This window comes from Manduca sexta, chromosome 25 (genome assembly GCF_014839805.1).
Source record: "Manduca sexta isolate Smith_Timp_Sample1 chromosome 25, JHU_Msex_v1.0, whole genome shotgun sequence".
In the NCBI taxonomy this organism is placed as follows: domain Eukaryota; kingdom Metazoa; phylum Arthropoda; class Insecta; order Lepidoptera; family Sphingidae; genus Manduca; species Manduca sexta.
The window spans coordinates 9,802,610-9,823,465 of record NC_051139.1 but is presented as its reverse complement, the minus strand read 5'-3'; the positions used below and the strand labels follow the sequence as shown (position 1 = coordinate 9,823,465).

The following is a 20,856-nucleotide window of genomic DNA, read 5'->3' as shown; positions in this document are numbered from 1 at the left end:
GATAAGTATGTATGTCAAAATGAGTAATTTATAAAACTTAAATTCACTGTAATTGTATTTTTATGAGTTTTTCGTCTTAAAATAATGTACTCTACAATATATATGACCTTATATGCTGTTGGCCAAGTTATTTTTACTTAACACGATATTAAAGGTCACATAAAAATAGCTTTACTTGTTATAGGTCGTGTATACTTTTGTTTCATATTTACAAAAGGTATACAGCACACAAAGTTAATTCAGAGGGCGCCAAACTATATAATTAACGTAAAACGTGTTGCGTGTTGCGAATATTTGTTTTCTATATGTGGAAAAATAATTAAATCAATTATAACGTGCTTTGAAAAGGCGTGGGCACGTAACGCCGTCTGTTTGCGTACTTCCTAGTTATTCTATATGATAACAAGACATGGAATACAAAAGACCCATCGACTGCTTGATTGGGTCTTGTATCCATAAAGTACACGTCTCCTAATTAATATTCATGTTACTAAAACTATTTGCGTTCGACGAATTGCATATGAATTGTATATGAATTTGTGGTACCTCATGCATTTTATAATAGACTTGTTATATGGAAAACTGATCATTGTTAAACCTTGTGAACCTACTTCATGCAGTTCATCATTTTTTAAACTTTAATATCTATTTTTTTTCGTTATATTGATATAATGAAGACTAAATACTGAAGACCTAAATATAAAATAACTTGAAAGACACATTAATATATCAAAATTTATAATGTTAAATCCGAACAGACATAAATACACCATAAATATTATTGGCTATCTAACTTCCTTATATTTAAAATAAATTTCTTTATTATTACAACTCCGTGAATACGCTAGTATAATATAACGGTTTGGCCACGAACTGGCAAAGATGACGGCAACGAAGTGCCACCGCTCAAAACCACAAAATAAATGTGTAGAAATACAGGAACGGGACGCGTGAACTTTGACAAACGTTGGCTATTTGTCGCGCGTCGCACCAACGTTCGTCCGTGGCCAGCTACAGAAAGCTCTTATTCTAATCACACCTCACTCGCTCCATCATATAATGTGGCCTAGTTGAGTTGATTTGCTCAAATTGTTTGACCCAGTAAGGTGAACTTGAAAAGTATCTCGTATGTTTATTACCGGATACTCGCTGATTGTCCTAATAACGTGTACGATTTGTTGATGCTATTATTATATTTATAATAGTGTAAAAAATGTAAAACAAATATTTCAAAAGTGCAAAATATCTTCTGCTGTTATAATATTCTTCGTGCACGTATGGTTAAAGAAACATATTTTTATCCTTGATATTGCAATATTCTCCAAAACCTTTTAGATTATCTGGCTTAAAGAGTTTGGAGTATCTAACAATTCTCGTTTTTTTAACATAAAAAATGTGTAAAATTGTATAGTTAAATAATACTGTTTATAACATAGTTATGCGGAGGGATCCGAAGTTATTTTTATGTCAGCAGGAAGGTTGTCCGAGTTGGCCGGATGCTGGACGGTCACAAATTAATTATGCAACCGATAAACAAGTTGCACAAAGTCCTGGACTACCGCATTAATTAACATCAATACTGTTTCTTCATCGTTTGATGAATTTAGAATCACCATACAGTACGCCGAGACGTGATTAATGACACGTCAAAATATTATAGCATTAATAGAAAACCATGTGTTTATTACATAACATTATTACTTTACTATAGAGATTTAATTAATTCGTCAAGAAAATTAAATTAATTTTGATATAACCTTTGTGTAAATTTCCTTAGTCCGTATTATTTGTTTTAAAGCAGTTAGTATTCCATCTGGACCGTCAGCTTTTCTGTTTCGCTGACGATGGGGTAAACAGTTCCAAGTTTACACTTTATATTTCTGTCATGAGTTAGATTATTAACAGCTCTGAATTTCACATTTCTATTGTACGAATACAAAAAGCGATTCAAAAATAAATGTATAGTTTGTAACACATGGTGCTCACACGCATTTCGCGAAACCAAACACGTGGAACTAAAATAGATCACGATCTATTCTAGGTAGCAAAACCCACTGTTAGGAAGGCGCCATTACACTCGCTGTCGATCTATCATTGCGATCAGATACATTCTCCTTGTGAAATATTTGATATTGCAAAATAAACACTATTGACATTAAATACATATTTGTTTTCTATGACGTAGTCTGTCTTAGTAAGTATCCAAAGTAAAGTATAATATTTTTTTACTTATTAAGACGGTGAATTATATGTACGAAAAACGTGTTATAATAATATAATTAGTTTCTTAGAAGTATATGCGTAAACTAAATTTGCTCAAAATAATTTTAACATGACGCTCACAAAGCACGTATTATATAGAATATTTCGTAGCATTTCTTTCAAGTACAAATAATAACCGAGAACATGTCTAATTATATTAAGTATTTTCGACTTGCAGCGGTTACTATTAAAAATAATATTAAAGCATCCCCAGTTACAGTATATGAACTACATAACCAAAACTTGACCATACATTTACGGCGCACAAGTTTAGAGGCGTGAATTTGAAAAGATTTACAAATAATACAATTAAATATTTTTTTGTCTGTTTGAAAATGTTAAACTACCATAATGTTTTTAATTACATTATCTGTCTATAAGTGTTTCTTGGAAATTAAAAAGTGAAGACATTTTCATTATAAAATTAATAAAACAATATCTACATTGTAAAAAAAATTAACAGCCAAAGTTAATATAACATATTGTAGATATACGATTTTTTTCTATATGTTTTAAAATTTCGATTAGCTTCTAAAAATACAGTTAGCGCAGATTTGCTGGGAGCACCGCCTTAGTTGAATCGCTACGTTGCAGTCATATACGAGTATAAACAAAACAGAACTCGAACAGAGAAAATTATGAAATTCGATTTAAGAAACCTCATAGTGATCAAAACTAAATTATATATAAAATAAATTCCATTTTCTTTTCTTTCTATCGCTTGATTAATTAAGCCTTTATAAATGGTTTGTGTATTTCTTATGATTCCTTTTAGATCAAGCAAGAATAAGTCAACACAGAAAGTTATAAAAATTAATGCTTAGAAGATAATAAATAGTACATTGTCCCATGAAATGGAGTTATGTTTACATTAATATAATATACAGACAACAAAAAAACCCGAATATTATGTTTTTATTAAATGATCCAAATATAGTCGGAGTGAAAAGTAACTAACTCACCCAAATAACTCCTAACTTATTCCTAATAAAATCAACTACCTGCCCGTGAAGGTTCCAACAGAATCGATCTAGCTAGCAGATCTAGCTAGCTTCAATATGTTCTGTCTCATCGTTACAGAGATGAGACAGAACATATTGAACGGAGCGACAATAATATACGTTTTATAACTTTACAACGAACATACTTAACTATGGAAAAAAATAAAAAATAAACTGTCAATTCGGCATTGAAAAGAAACTTCAATTCTGTTGTATAAATAATATAGCAATCACTTACACGGTCATAAATATATTATCATTTGTTATTTTAAGACAATCAAGTTATGAATTTTCTTGGAAATGATACTAACTGGATATTAAAGAGGGTAGGTTATACATACACAACGATATACTATTACTTTGTTCCGTATAGATCATTCAAGAAGACGCGCCCCACAGCGTTCCAAGCGTGGGTGTTGCGGGGATTTCACATGGTAAAGGAAAAATCTTTGAACAAATTGATATAATCGATTATAATTAATGTCGTAAGTTTAAAACCGTTTAATACTTTGAACTACGCCCGAGCAATAAAATTGAGTTGAATATGCTACCAACTTCGAGTAAACGCCACTGTACATGCAACACAGATACAAAGCAATTAACTTTTTTTTGTTTTTATTAGCAAACGCAATGAATCTCGGTATCATCCTGCCATAACAATCTTTGCTTACCACTTCACCTATTTTCATCTCGGGTTCATTCATATTTTATATGTTAATTAAACAGCTCTATGATTTTAGTAACAATCATAATTATTTTAAATGAAGCAAGAACTGAAATAATCATTAATTCTTTAGTCTAAAGAGCAGACAGCCAATACAGTTTAATTATTCAGTAGTATAATGAATAGTTGCGTAATTTAGAAAGGTAAATTATATCGTTATGTATTAAAAAAACGTTTTAGCATCGCGTCTTTCTGTATGAATACAATAACTTCAAAAACTACCAAACAGATTTCGAAGCAATTTGGTATAGAGTTAGCTTGAGACCCATGGAAGGATATAGGCTACTTTTTATCACGGGATATAGCAGTATCTTTGTACAAGAAAACTTTTGCACGCATGTAAAGTCGTATCTTTATAAATTTATATAACTAGTTTACATCTTCTAATAGTTAGTACTAGTTAGGGCTACGAATGTCCTATGTGTAATTAAAAAATATTATCATATTCAAATAAATAATTTATATAATTATTGACCAATATGTGACAAAGTTTAAATTATAGATACTTATAGTATCTCGACATGTAAATTTACCAGAAAACAATTTATTACTCACATATTTATGTTATATCTATATATAATAGTTCCGAATAGGTACAGCAATAAAATAATCTTATAGGGAGCAAATACTTTTCCAAATAACATTATAGTCGAGAAATTAGGTTAATGAAGACGTTATAAATCAAAATTATATAAACCAAATTCCTCACATTCGAAGTTCAAAACATTCCAGAGGGTTGCTACATTACGCTTGCTTTCAGATGAATATTTTAGAAGCTAGACTCCACTTAGGACGTAGTTTTACAGTACCTAGATTCTAGACAAAGGCAAAGATACGGATTTTTAGGTACTCGTATGTCTAAACCAAATAAGGTATTAACTTTACCGTCTCAAAAGAATAGTGGATACTGGATACTAATAAAGTTTTGGAACAATACAAAATCTCAGAAAGTTTGTACACAATTATAAATAATACTGTCACTTATTATATTGTACGTTAAACAACAATATAGGTGTTAGCCATATTACATTCGATGAGATAATTCACATAAACATACTTCCAATTGTCATCACTAAGAAATGTCAATATATTTTTTTCGAAATATACCCACATATCTCTGAATAAAATGATATAGCTGTAAATCTGATCAAACTTTGTAGGTTCTCAGACAAGCGATTGGGAATGACGCTTGTGATTTGCTGCTATTTTGTTCAAGCGTTGTTGCGGGTTCAGCTCTCGTGGTCGAATCACTGCTCGTGCTGCACGGATCAAATGGTTTAATCTTGCACGTTTTTATGCTGAATTTGTTTCGGAAAGGCCGTGTTTCGCAATGTGACTTGCCTTGCTAGTTTAATGCATGTGTTTTGCGCCTAGTGGGTTACTAAAAGGATTTATTTACAACGAATGCGGAACGGAACACCTACTTATTAAATAATTACCAATTTTATAAATGAGTAGTTCTTATTTAATGCCGGTACTAAGAATCAAAAACTTTTAAAAATATAATTATGTATTTTTAATGAATGGTATCTAAACGGAAGCTTATTCATCGCTTTCAAAAAGAAAACTTAGCGCATTTAATAACCGCAAACCAAAGCTAAAATGTTTTCCTCTACCACAAGTTGCGATGGACTTGTAAAAAATTCGGAGTACTTATAAATTTGTGTCTATTTTATATTTTTTTTAAACCCTAGAATAAAAAGTAGAGTTACAAAATGTTATAGTTATATTTAGTCATAAAATAAATAGCAATTATAAATTAATTTCTTAATAACAACAAACCGAAATAACGGATACGAATATACTTTCTATTCTGTTAAAGCAAATAACATAGAATATTTTATTAATTTGCTGTATACGACAGTTAACATGACGTGTTAAGACTGTGTATTTTGAGGAATAAACTGAGTTCGTGAACAGAATTCATTACTCAATATGTCTATTATGAATATTCTGTTAATTTATGTTAGCTGTAGGGTGGATGAAGTTTCAATAAGTTACAATGGGGAGACTGACTTAGTAATGACGGTTCAGGGTTTACTGAACCAACCGTAGACAGCAATGGAATTTAGTTTGATTTTAAGCAAATATACGGCTTTCTCTATAAATGCCGAATCATCGACACACGAGTTAAGTTATTGATAAAAATGATTTTGCATGCAAAGGCGCATCGGTTTCATGCAATAAAACCGCAACTTGTTAACGTCCAAGACTTGTCGAGTAATACTGACCAATATCATTACGCTAAATGCATAAACGGTTGCTTGAGTTTTTATCATATTGCAGGTTCCATTTCTTATTGACGCTTTTTCCAATCGATATTATGGATTATTCATATATCGATAATGCTTTAAGGTATGCCTTTAAAAGTACCAATATAAAAGGTCTTGTTTTAAAGACAATACGACGCGCTTGAATAAATATTTGTAGAGATTGAGTCGTACATTATTTATTGCTATTTCATTCCACACCTGCTACAAAGTATAAACCCTTCGATATTATTTCTAGTGGATTTTTCTTACTTCTGTCAGAAGCAAAGGCTATCGCTACACCATGAAAGTGCCAATAAATAATGACATCCTTCCTTGGCGGATGCTTTGCAGTATTTGATATAAATCCTCACATTTATGTGGTTTTCTTTGTCGTATCGCAGACTGGAAGTTTTATATGGGAGTTGTTAACGGACTCAAAGGGTAAAAGTTTGAGAGAAATACGACAGCATTTTTCTTTGAAAAAAATATGTTAATCTTAGCGTCGTTAATTTGCAAAGCAATGGAAAATTATGAATTAATTTCTGTATGGTCAATTAAATGTAAAATACTTAATTAAATAAATTTAATTAATCTTTCAAGAAGAAAGTTACGTCAGTAAAGAAATATCTCTGAGAGCAGTATTTCAAAGTTTGACCACTGGGTCAAATCGTAGGTACACTCACCAAGATTCGTGCCAGCGGATAAACCAACTTGTTAGATTTGTTTAATTGAACACCCAGCCGTCTACGTGATTCGATTTAATACGTACCATCCATATTATATCTGCATGTAGGTCGATAAGCAATTTTATGTATGATTCTATTATTAATATTGTTTTGACGTCAATACCGATACGAGGTAAGATTAGGTCAAGATGAGGGTTGACACTCGTAAAACCGTCGATTATTCCTTTCAATTTCGAAGCGATATTTCTGAAGATATTTAGTTCTTGGAATCATTGAACGTAATATTATCATGATAATGTAAAACTTTTCTTAAACGTGTCTTCAGATTCGAATCACAGATCAGAAACTAGGTTTAAACTGAATAATTATATAACGATTTTGAACATAAAAATTATTGTAAAGTAAGCCTTTTAACATCAATCATAATGTTTTATCTAACAAGATGCTACTTGACGGTTTGTACCTATATTCATAAAAACAGAATAAAATAGTTATAAATAAAAGAAATACATAATACTACAATCCATCTATTATATCATGCATATACGTTGATAGACGATAATTGCATTCAAGAAAAAAAAATATTATGCAGGAATTCAACAAATTACCAAACATGTAAAAATTACTTACCTATATATTCTATAAAATAAAACATGATTTTTAAACAAAATCGTATCAACGACTTAATTTAATAACGCACTTAAACGAATGTCACACAATGACTGTAGGACATTTAATCTATCTCTTCGGCACCCCTATAAGGCCCTAACGACCAACAATAAAACAAATAAAAGTTTCGAATATATCTATTTTAAACGGTTATTTACGACTTACCCGTCGCGATATTATAAAGAACTAAGAGAATATAAAGGACTAGTCAGAAGTATATTTCGTGAGTATTGACTATGCCGTCTACCAGACAAAGGCTTGTTTTTTATGGATACATAACGGCTTTGTGTCTAATAACAATGCTTAGATTTTTTACTCCGGTCAGTTTGTGGTAAGCATTTTATTATGTGGGCTTAAACATACAAGAAATACGTGATGTGGAACAACTTCCTTAGTTCACTTACCTAAAAAGTAACAATCATTCAAAATATTTGTAACTAATAAGAACATGATCATTATTGTGCGAACGCAATAATTTAATTTTGATTCATGAAAGTGTTATAGCTAAGATATATATAATGGGATTTAATATCATAATTGAAGTAAATTAAAAGGTATGATTCACCATAGAAAACTAGAAAATGATGACTAAAATCGCATGCGCATAGCCGACTTGCAAGGCAAGCAATTGCTATTAGGGGAGATAAGACTTTTTAACATCCGGCAACTGAAATACAATAGCAAAACCGCTACTTCCCGTTGGTTGTCTGCGAGACAATAGTATATTTCCGTCTCTCTATGGTTGACTCATTTATGCTGAAGATAAAGTCGATTGTACAGGTGCTAGATTAAGTAGTTTTTAGTGCATTAAACTAACCGTGACTATAAAATTATTCTCCCCAACCAACAAAAATTATTAATCAATACATTAGCGACCCCTGTTTTGCTTTCTTCTTTACGCCAGATAATGTAATTTGAGTGTCAAAGAGACACTGATTATGTAAATTACTGACTATAATTAGCGTGACCCTCACCGACCGTTTCACGATGAAAAATCAGCTATTAGTGGACTAGACATTGAAGGCTTTTTATTATCAAAACGTTTGTTTTAGTAGCAATGTGTCAATGAAATGAATTATTATTATGCGTCGACGTTACGCGGCTGTGACCGGGGGCGATGCGTCGCACCACATGTGAAATGTTGCGTGACGTTCGCCGCCCGGTCAATAAATTTACTCGCACATTCGTTTTAAAAGATTTATTTGGATTTGTACGTTTATTTATTTGTAAGTAAATAAATCAAAGATATCGCCAAAATATTTTATATAGAAATGTCACAACGCACAAAGAAATAATTAACCTGAACGATACAATTTAAGCGACCGTTAAGTAGTAAAGTCCGCTTTCCTATTCCTAGACGGAATTCGCGAATAATGAAATTTCGACTGTCCGGACCATGGATTTATCATTTTGCTGTAAAAGTAATAAAGAAATCTACATACATAAACGCCGTAAAAAATATCTTAGTATGGTTTAGTGAACAGGTGTAACTAAACCACTAAGATATTAATCATATCTTGACGAGGACGGTCTTAATAACATATACGACACACAGACAATTTTTAAACGGAATTACCTACTGGCTACCTCGGTCCCGTAGTTGTATTACGGTACGACTGTAGTGTCTAATTCTTGGATTCAACCCTCAGGTCGGGTAAAGAGGTATTTGGTGTTTCCATTTAATATCAAACCGAAGTTTGAAATTTGTGCCGGATTAGACGGCAGGCTTGCCCCTATCACATCATGGGATGGAATACGCACGGCAGAAAGTGGATGCACTAGTTGCGTTTCTGCCTACCTTTTCGCGGGTTAAAGGCGTGAATGTGTGTGTGAGTGTTGCCACCTTTGTTGGATTATATCTGTAATAGAATAATGAAAGTAACGAGAATCATATTATGAGCAAGCGTGGGTTACTCCGAGGGAGATGCGGAGGCGGCACATAAAGTCGTGACAGTAAGTCACAAGACACAACTCACATTATATTGTGAAACAGTACAACATTTCAATTTGATCTTTAAGTGAAAGAAATAACTTTGGAAATCGCAAAGTAGGTGCCTATGTTAAATGTAAATAAAATTAAAAAAATGTCAACCCGCACTAGACCAGTGTGGTGGACTAAGACCTCAATCATCTCAGTAGTAAATGAGAACCGTGTCCAGCAGTGGGTTAGTATATAACACAAAGCTAGCATTATTAATACCATAATGAACTTGTTTTTTAGTCTCTTAGCTGTCTTGTTTGCTGCCTACGTTTTGTAGGTAGTTAACAAACAAGTTCCGTTTAACAGTTACAACAGTCGTGTTGGCTGTCCCACTTACGACGGTTTTACTAAGTATGATAACGTGGTGAATGCACCCGATGGACCACCTCGACATCCCTGGAACAGGATCCGTTCACCAATGTTTTGCTCTTATTAAAACATTGCCTTATTCCTCCGAAGCTCTTGCATAAAGTCAGGAATAATTAATATTAGTTTTTGTTAACCAGATACGGCAAAGTAACTGCAGCTGATGCTAAGTATTATTCGCATTTAAAATTCATGTTATTTCCTACGGTAGTTAAATTCATAATTTAGTCTTATAATAAACATAGTCTTCTTTATTCATGTTTCATCAGTTTTAACAATTGTATTTACATTGTATTGCAGTCTGAGTGCGGTTTTTAAATAATTCATTACGTATGTTACGCCCAAATTAATCAACGGGCCGATATAAAGTACTTTCAGTCGACACAATGTTTTCACCATACGATTAACGACACGCGTGTCTTTACTTTCTACGCGACCTCAAACCACACGTCGAAAGCGTACAATAAACATCCACTCACCATTTCCTTAAAGTCCTCAGCAGCTGCATATCATATTTCGCCACGCGTTATTTTTCTTTCTGAAACAAAAAGTTAATTTGATTACATTAGTACGATGTTCTATACATTGTGTCGAATGATACATCCATGTTTACACGTACAATTAATTGTGAAGAAGGTATTAGTCAGTGGAGTCTACAATGAATCACAATACGAAGCGTTGTTGGTTAAAATTGGCGCAGTCTCGATAGAGCCAGTTTCTGAGAACGTGGCGACACGAACGGAAGTCAGGCCACTGACTCAGAATGCTTGCCCGCCCGCTACGATATATTTTCAAAACTGCGAAGTGAAATGTGTTGTTTCACTTCGTAAGCAAACAAATTTATTGGTAATTTAGGATGTATATCATATATGAACCCATTTCCATACGACAGATCGTAATGTAACAAACAAAATATTATCGAACATTGTATTTTGCAAACACGAATGCATTAAAATAGACATTAAAGGATGAAATGATTTGGAAGATTGATTGACCTTATTTAAGAAAAAACCCGACTGTAACCGACCGACCAATTGTAACCTTAAAAGTAAATTTTCTTCTACGCTTTGTTTACAGTAATGATGCATTAATCTAGTTATAATAATTTCAATTAAAGTCTTAAGACTAATCACCACATTTTTAAGTCTGAAAAAAATACTATAATGTTTCTATAATAAAACTTAATTAACATCTGTGCAATCTCTACAAACGATTCCACATACTTTATTTTGAGTAAATTTACATAACATTATCTGGCTCATATTTATACCCATACCGCACAATCGTGGAAGCAGTTTATGTTTTTTAAAAACATAATGTGACTAAAACGAGGCTTGTTATTGTTGAGATACCGGTTTGTCAAGACGGCAAATCGCGTAATATAGTAGGTTGCTTCATCGTTTGAGTTACTATAAATATTACCTAACAGTAGCAGCGAAACGTAAAATCACTTTATTGCAGGATAACTTGAGACGGTTCCCATTTAAGATCTAATTTTATCGCATTATTATTCCTTTGGTCCGTTGAGAATAATTTAAATGAAGTACGGTGCATAATTTACTTTAAAAGTATGTAGCGATAGCAGTGTTCAAGTGTTTAATTAGGCATGCTCTGTTCTTAGATGCAAAGTTGGTAATATTGAATTTTAAACGTTCTAGAAATTGAACGAAGCAGAACAGTTCTCACCAAAAAACGCTATACAAGGCTGGCCATAGCGACAAAAAGGCTTCGCGTGGTAAAGAAATTATCGACTACAGTGAATGCTTTTTCTACTAAATTATCTTGATTTATATGAACTTGATGTATATTCCAACCAGCTTGTTAAGCTACTTCGTTATGTAAATTCTTTTCGTTTTAATTTTTTAGTAAGATATAGCTGACATTATGCATTTATGTATTGAAACTTTTCCACTATTGCTGGCGTGTATTATACTAGATACTTTTTAATATATAGTTATATAGAAATAAGGTATTCTAGAATACGAGTTTTGCAATTTTTTAGTTGAATAAGAACTATTTTAATAGGTACTCGGTTGCATTTCATTCAATAAGTTTACTGTTACGTACTTAAAGTATTATAAAACCTATATTATTAATCAAACAATAAAAAAAAGACAACTTAATATTTGAGAGAGAGAAATGGTGTTTCCAACTAGTCTCACTTAATATTCGGGACACCAAAACTTTAGTCAATATAACCAAACCGAAATATTTACTAACACAGTTTCCGTGGGTGAATCTCCGTTAGTGCTCTATACGCGACAGGTGTGTCTAGTGACGCAAAACTTTGCCCAGTTCTTGTAGTTATTGAGTATATATTCGTAAAACCCTCAAATAAAATAGATATTTATCCTAAGACGTTAGCTATCTCACCATTGTATGGAAACTCAAAGGTCGTAAACAAACCACGTAGCATGGTCAATATATGGCTGTATATTATACATATATGTATCTTCACTATTCATAAAGACAAACAGTTGAATATTTATAAAAGAAGGCATTTAAATATGGAATTTTGTTCCCGTGATATGAATGATAGCGTTCCTCAACCACGTGAATTGTAAGGAGTTTTCTTCCTAATGAAATCTTGAAAACCAGCTTTCTCTTATGGTGTTTCCAGATTGTTACCTACTATTCAGAGATGTTAAAGAATAGCTTATGTTGTAATTTCAAACAGCATCGATTCGTTTGGTTTTTAGGTGTCATTGGTCACATATATGACGATTGTCGTCCATTCTTAAAAGCTAAAATTATAAAATTAAGTCCTTTTTGCTTTGTCTATACAGAAGACACAATAAATAGAATATACTCTCAATAATACAGTAAATTCAGGATGCAAAGTAAAATTTAATTAACACCAGTTAATTATGTTTTACCTATTTTTTTGTATTTAGTAGTCCTCCATCAAGATTGAGCAATATGAACAGGTTCAGTACGGCACGTTTTATAATTTTATTCAAAGCCTAACTTACATACACGGTATGAACTATGATTATGTAGGCCTCAACAAAAACGTCTTAGATAAAATACGTTATCCTCAAATATTATAAAACAAAGTCTCCGACGCGTCAGTCTGAAAGCGACGAACTCAAAAAGTATCGAGCGGTTTTTGATAAAATAGGTTTGCAGTTTGAAACCTTGGGAAGGACATTGGCTATTTATAATGGGAAAATAAAAATCGGGACATTTCTCATAAACAAAACTTTTTCGCGCAGACAAAGACGCGAGCAAAAGCTAACGGTTTAATATAAAACTTTCATGTAAACTTTTATACGATAGTCTGAAAATTTAGGGATACGTTTCTTTGTAGCTACAGCTTTTATATACAAATACTGTGGTCTCAACGGAACAGTGCAGCCCGTTACTGGTGGTATAAGGTAGCATCACTAGTAGAGTAAGTAACCTAATCCTTTTTCCTCTTATTCCACAGCTCGACCCAACCCGCGCCGGTTGGCCGTCGTGTTTTTTCAAACCGGATTCTCATTCTGGCGAGGCACCCAACTCCCTATATTGCGCTCTTATGATTCTCGGCTCGATCTTTCACTTCAGAAACTAATTGAAGATAACAAGCTTGTTTTTTTGCCTGACCATTTGTTCATTTTGGAATCGCAGCCAGCGAGAGCGATATTGTTTTCCTTTGACGTTTTTATCTTGCTTTTTGTGATAAAACACGTAAAGTTTCTGACGATGAAAGTTATTTTTTCCTTGATAGCGGGCCATGTATAGCGTTGTGTACAAAGGCTTTGAAAAACTCGCGTTAGACATTGTATCCGCGCCGTTGGACCAATTTTGGGAATTTCTATAAAACCGCGTACCATAACCTCTACATTTTTTTTTGTTTTTTTGTTAAATTTACGAACTGTATCAAAGTTCCAAAGTATGTGACGCCGATAAAACGATAGACTCGCAATACGCGTTATAAAAACATGCTTTTAACTTTGCTTTAAAGTGATTCACAGTCAATATTTTTTGCAAACATTATTGATATTAAATAACCATTGTAAATAGACAGTTAAGATAATTTTACATATTTCTAAGTATTCACTTAAAGTTGTAGGTAATATTACTTATATACAGGAATAATAAGTCACGTACAAAATTGTTCACTAGCAAAGGCGGTCCGTCAGTGATTTGGCTGCGCGTGACCGCATCGAGGAAGCCCCGAGTAAAACCAATAACAGCTTCCCGTGCATGATGTTTAGCTTGTCATCGCTTGGGAGACTTTTGGAATTTTAAGGCATTCAACAAAAAACAATGGAAGCCTTCACACTTTTTTGGCTTTCACAGCAAAATAGTTTTGGTTTCTCTGGCTCTTTTATGGTAGCCTTGCCAGCGTTGAGTGGACAGAGCAATTACAATTCATGGTCACGAACTAATGAAAATTGAATCTAAGTACATAAGTTAAATATCTATTTATTTACATACTGAAATGAGTCCAAAAATACCTTTTAATAATAAACAAATTAAATTATATATTTTAACACATTGCAAACATATTGATACTGAATACTTCGATGCACCACGCCACCACATACACACACTTATTGTTTATTTTACTAAAATGCTTTTGCTAAATAAACGACGGTTATTTGAAAAATATTCGTATTTACAAAATAAGTAGAAAATTTAACAAAATGATAAATATAATTTTATTTATTCACACGTAACCATAAAAATACGGCCGTAAATAGTGCCACTTTAATGTTATTAAACAACAGTATTAAAACATGGATGAAAAACATATTAAATTAATGAAAATCCTAGTAAAAAATATCTGTATTTATTTGAGTTAGGTTAGTTATGTTGCGGATAAATATGTATACAATTTCAGTCTTACTTATAAACTTGTTTCAGCGTTAAGAGGTGGTAAAGAATTGCTTAAATAGCTGCCAAAAACATCACCGGTTCCTAGTTTGAACCTTATTAAGAGGCAAGATGACGGGTTTTGACTTACAGCTGATCAAGTAAATTTGTGTTTTAACTAAGCATAGCTTTGCGATTTTTTTATAAGTAAGTCTGATAATATTCAATATTTATACATTTGCTGTAGATGTAAACAAAACACAAACTAAAAAAGCTGAACAGAACTTATTAACATTTAAAAAGATAAAAAATAAATTTAATGGGTAAAATAAATTAATTTTTAACAATAAAATCTTCGGTTTAGATAAATTCTTGCATATATGAAAGTAGTTTTAAAATCATAATTGTAAAAGTGTATAAAGATCAGCTATTCTAAAGAACTAAGTGTCAGTCCTGCAGCTCAAGAAAGGTGGACTTCTTAAAATATAACGACACGACTCTTATATGACACCAATATCAAAATCAAAAACTGCTTCACTAGTCTATAATAAAATGGAATCTATTGTCCTTAATAGTTTCATTATATGAAGGATGCCTCTGCATGCCTATGACCTCCATGATGTGATTCCATGTTTCTATTTATACTTGTAGTAAATGTCACTGATACCTTAAGATTTACGCTCAAACGGGTTAGGAGAGCTAATGTAGTTTGTACATGTTAAATTCTAAAGTTCCATTTCAAAAGAAGCAGCCATACAATAGTATAAATCGTCATTTATTTCATACATAGTGGTCCTCTGAACAGTTTCTATTGTAGTGTAGAAAAGGGTAGAATGAAATTACACGAACATTGTGAACAAGGTTCAAAAATATAGTAATAAAATTCACTCAACTCTGAAAGTACAATTTTTTAAAATAATTTCCATTTTAGATCCATTTCATTGATAAGGCTTATTATTTATGTAACAGTGGAGTTATAGTGGTAACAATTTGTAAAAATACTATGACAGATTAGTCATAGTATTTAACAATTTTTATGTTAACAATGCAACCACCAGAAATTATAGATGCACAAATTCCAAATCTGCTCACAATATTTCCCACGCTAGTAACAATAAAAGATTAATTACTATTATAAAAACAAACCAACGGCACTGCACACCATTACACCAGCACCCGGGCAAAGTTACACGCAGACTGCTCACAAAATAGCTAGAATCCCTCCAAGTTACATTTTCCAACCCAGTATAGACGCAATGTCGGCCATCTTGATATGTCTCTCCGGTCATGTGGGATTGCCGTCACACCTATCTATAAAAGTAAAGGAACAGAGAGTGCAACTGTGTATTGCGCACACACTTGTGCACTATATCTCCCGCGTACTTGATCTCCGTTGAGATTGCCCGCCGAAACCAAAATTCGGCTACAACGGATTCATTCATGTCTTACTATATATACAATTCTAAATTGACAAAAATAGTATGGTTTAACTACGAGAAAGTATATATGGGCCGGATTTTTACGTAAGTTATAATTTCAAGAAGATAGTTGACGTTATCTTTGGTTTAGAATATTTTATTAGTGCCGCAGTACTTGTATTATTGACCGTTCAGATATTGATATGATTTAGGTTCTTGACCCAGTGGTGAACAAAAGCTTGTTACCAGTATAAATATTATATTCAATATTCAATAAGCAACTTATATTTTAAAGTTAGTAAATTCAAACGGAGTACATATTGAATTTAAATATCGATATCAATTAAAATAATAAAACCTAAGTGTGTTTCGATGTAAACCTTTGCTTTCTACGACAATCGGGAGAATTTGTTTAACAAGAATCGATATGGACACCTTCGTGCGCCCGGTCGTCGACCGCATAATTTTGGCGTGAATTAACGTCACGAAAATGTTGATTTTGGAAACAACAGTACTAACAGGTCAACCACCCTGAAGGTGTATAGACTATAGTAATGGTAATTTTGAGTAAACAATAACATTAATACTAATCGATCATGCACCGTAAAGTCAATTTTGACACACATTTAAGATAAATCTACATTTTTAGTAATTAAGTTAATTAGATAACATTGTGACATAACAATCACGGCCCTTCGTAAACAAAATGCTTTATATATCTCAGGGATTATCAGCAAAATTATTTGAATACTTTAATCTATATACAGTTAAATGGTCAATGAAATCGGTTAATAATAATCACGCAATAAAAGGAATGACATGGTACACTGAACCCAAATAATAATATATTGGTCCAAAGCTAGACGGGGAATATTTAGTGCAGCTTATCTAGAGTCTTACAATGGGGATAAATCACTATGAATTCTTATACGTACTCATAATACATTAACTCGCCAGCTATAAGCGTACGTAGCCATTAACTCCGAACTCCGTCTCTGAGTGAGTTATCTAAGGCGCATAACAGAGCATATTATCACCACTTTTGTAGTATAAATTCCACTCACGTGTGGCATCCTACTTCTCTTTGGAATTCCATTAAAACTATAAAACGTGACAATTCAAGACAGTTACGCAACTGTGTGGATGGGTATCAAAAATGTACCAAAAACCAACAAATTATTAACAGAACAAGAAATATCTTAACACTTTAATACGTTATTAAAATTAAATTCAGTCGCTTTTCACACTAAACTATGCTATATTTATTTCATCATTGTGATCTCGTTAATCAACCATCTCGTGTACCAATGACGTACTGCTAAGATCGATTCTAATATTGTCTTTATACAATATGACACAAACCAATACCTTTTATATATGAATGTTATCACTCCATATTTACTGTATGCCTTAAGGATTAAATTTATAATGAAACCCTCAGGGATATTAATTATAATTAATCTATGCATGACATAGTAACGGTTGACTCAACTGTCCGATAGAAATAAATAAGTTAATTATTTTAGTATACAATAGTTTGAAAGTATTAATCGTCTCAAAGAACCCTAAAAATCAAGTTAAAAGAATAAAATTAAAAATAAATATAGCACTATTATAATTTTAAATCAGTTTTAACTCTCTCTTGGCCTCGCTTGATTATTAAAACATTCGATTTCCAATAATCGGAATATTGTATACGTGAGTATCTAAATATATTCCAAGTGCATATTACAACTGCGGTCAAGGTGTATCGAGTATACCTCAGTTTTACGTCATAGGATTAATCTAGTTGTAGCCGGTCAATTTTCGCAAATTGTCGCTACATCTGGCTGAGGACGTCCCACGCTGCGTTTACCTAAACGCTGTTTCCAGTTTAAAACTCATTTACCCCAATATTCATCAGATGGCAACAATTGTTTGAGAACGAAGATATCTTTCAGTGACATAATCATTTGTACTGACTAGTAAAATTGTACCTAGGTGAAGAGATAAAATTGTTATAAAGAAACTAATTTTAAGAGAAACATTTTATTCACCATTGTAATTGCAATTTAAAAACTAGTATGATTTATAATTTATTGCGTCCACAAATTCAATGCTGGTATTATATGTTTGTTCCGAAAATGTATTTATGATTACTGATTAGTCGTTATGTAAACTTAGATCGCATTTTGAGACGTGTTGTATAGCATATAAACGCATTTTTATATATTTGGTTTATGCTGTATTAAAGTTTCGCTGCACCAATTAAGCTACTCACCACCGACAAAGAAGGGACACACACATACATAAATAGTAGTGTTGATAATCGATGATGTCTTTGCCTTCTCTTAACGACAGCTCTGAGGTTTGTATCCCCCTAGGGGCTACCTTTAGCGTGGTCATTTAAAGCGTTCCCCATAAGACCGGTGTAGCTGAATAAGCCGACTTGTATCGGGCTATCAGGGTTAGTCCAATCCAAAAAAAATCTAACCCCAGCAAGAACTCTCTTTCCACTAGTCTGTTGTAGTGATAGATATTAAAGATAATACTCGCTGGGCAATGCTCGCATGTCAGTCGGAACACTGGCTGAGACTCAACGGTCTTTTTCTACTACAGTACAAGTAATTGCACATCGCACTCGTACATTCGCTGTAACCAAATTACTAAACTACAGAACTATACAATTCTTCTCGAAGCTAACTAAGTCGTTTCTAATTTCAAGCTCTACTCTCTACTCGTTCACCTTCGGCTGTAAAACAAATGCCTAAACTCAGCAACGTTCAAAAACAAAACGATATTAATGGTTTTAGGACCTAACAAGCTGGCTAATATTTACAAATCATTTCTACGTTCCAAACGATAGTTCACATAGTATAGTGGATCTTATCCTGCCACATAATGTTATGGTGGGAAAATCTACACATAACAGAAGCCACAGTGTGATATAACACGTCTTGAACAGCAACAAAGCGCGTTGTTACATTTATCTTCAAATAAGAAACTCGTTATGTCAGGGCCCTAAGTTTACAGTGTATATTTGAAGTGTAAACATAACCGAAACATCTTCTTTGACCACTTTACAGAACTTTCCAAATCATTATCTGTAATGTGATATTTCTTCGAACAGACATGAAGCTAATGCATAACAATATTCTATGTTACATTTAAAAAGATAACAAATATCGTTGTTACAATACAAAACCAAGGAGGTAGACGAAACGAAATACATTCATTAAAACAAAAATTCTGCACTCAAAAGTTCACTTAAAATAATGATAAATACCTTTTCAATTATGGATTTGTGATCGTAAACCTTTTCACTTCACAGTAAAACACTTAGAAATCGCTTTTAAAAACACGATTCTATTATATTCCCGTTTAACATTTATTAATTACATTACTAACATTATAATGGTCTGTTATTGTTTAGCGATGCTATATTATTATACAAATCAATGTATTTATCAAATAATTTGTTTCTTTATGTCACCGCACTACATTAATAGATAAAGAAGTACCTATACCGTGGCACTTATCGTTTATCGATGTGTAATGATCAGATTAAAGACAATTTTTGCCGTTATTCATTAATAATAATTATGATTTAACTGAAGGCGGTAACAGTATAAAAGACTTATATTAAGTGCAATAGTATCATTATCATGATTTTTATACGATATATATTTTTTTTGATTTGAATTACGAGACGAGCTTGCCGTTTGCCTGATGGAAAGCGATACGACGCGACCGCCAATAAACAGTAGAAACACCATCCAACACTTTGAATTACAAAGTATTGTTGCGTACCTATACCACTGCGCTCGCCATCCTGAGACATGAGATGTTAAGTCTCATTATGTCCAGTAGTTACACTGGCTACAATGTCCTTCAAACCGGAACACAACAGTGGCTACACACTGCTGCATGGCAGCCGAAATAGACATTGCAGTGGTACCTACCCAGGCGGACTCTCACATATGAGAGACCACTTATGTTTTAATTAGCAATACACACACTCACTCATGCCTTGTATCCCCGACTCATGATGTGATAGGGCCTATCGCCATATCGGGCAAAAATTCTAGACGCCGGGCTGATATTCAGTAGAAAAACCTATTATCTCTTTGCCCGAGCCGGGGATCGAACCCGAGACCTCAGCACTGTAGTTGTACCGTAATATAACTACGCGACCGAAGCAGTAAAATAATTTGCAACAGTGAATATATACGTAATATATAATCAAATAATATTAGACTACAAATTGTTAAATCATTTGCATAGATATAGTGACACAGCTAACCATGAAGTAGTGGAATTACTTATACTTCTTTAAATTTTTTATGAGGCAGGTCCTAAAAAGGGGTAATTCAAAGAGAATGTACTACATATTTGTTCTGTCATTCTCTGAATAAATAATAATTTCAACAGAAATTTTTGTAATGGACAATAAATTATGTACGCAATATGGCAAATTATCTTGTAAATCTTGTAATAGGTGGGCGATCTTGGTGTCCCCCAATGCACAATAGCCATTATAGATTCTACAGCACATTTACAAACAGTGAACAATAAAGTTTAACCCTGTAGAGAGATAAGTGAAGGGCCGCCCAAATAACCAGCCGCAAGACACGAGGGTACAGCGAAATAAGGTTCATTAAAGAAATATATTTTTATATAATTTCATAATAATAAGTAGATTAGTAAATATTTTC

The 20,856-nt window shown here is 32.8% G+C and overlaps 1 protein-coding gene across 2 annotated transcripts in view; it reads right to left on the bottom strand.

Annotated features, from left to right (window-relative positions):
- Nucleotides 1–19,646, bottom strand: part of LOC115451880 (major facilitator superfamily domain-containing protein 12) — a 62,233-nt gene extending 42,587 nt beyond the window's left edge. The window contains exons 1-2 of one of the 2 annotated variants that reach the window (XM_030180392.2): nucleotides 19,428–19,646; nucleotides 10,421–10,479 (exon numbers count right to left, since the gene is read on the bottom strand). In XM_030180392.2, the coding sequence (XP_030036252.1) occupies nucleotides 10,421–10,449 (29 nt within the window). In that variant the 5' untranslated portion in view covers nucleotides 10,450–10,479; nucleotides 19,428–19,646. Of the gene's footprint in view, nucleotides 1–10,420; nucleotides 10,480–15,890; nucleotides 15,909–19,427 lie in introns of those variants that run through there. The other variant, XM_030180465.2, reaches the window with a different exon arrangement.
- Nucleotides 19,647–20,856: the final 1,210 nt, after the last annotated feature.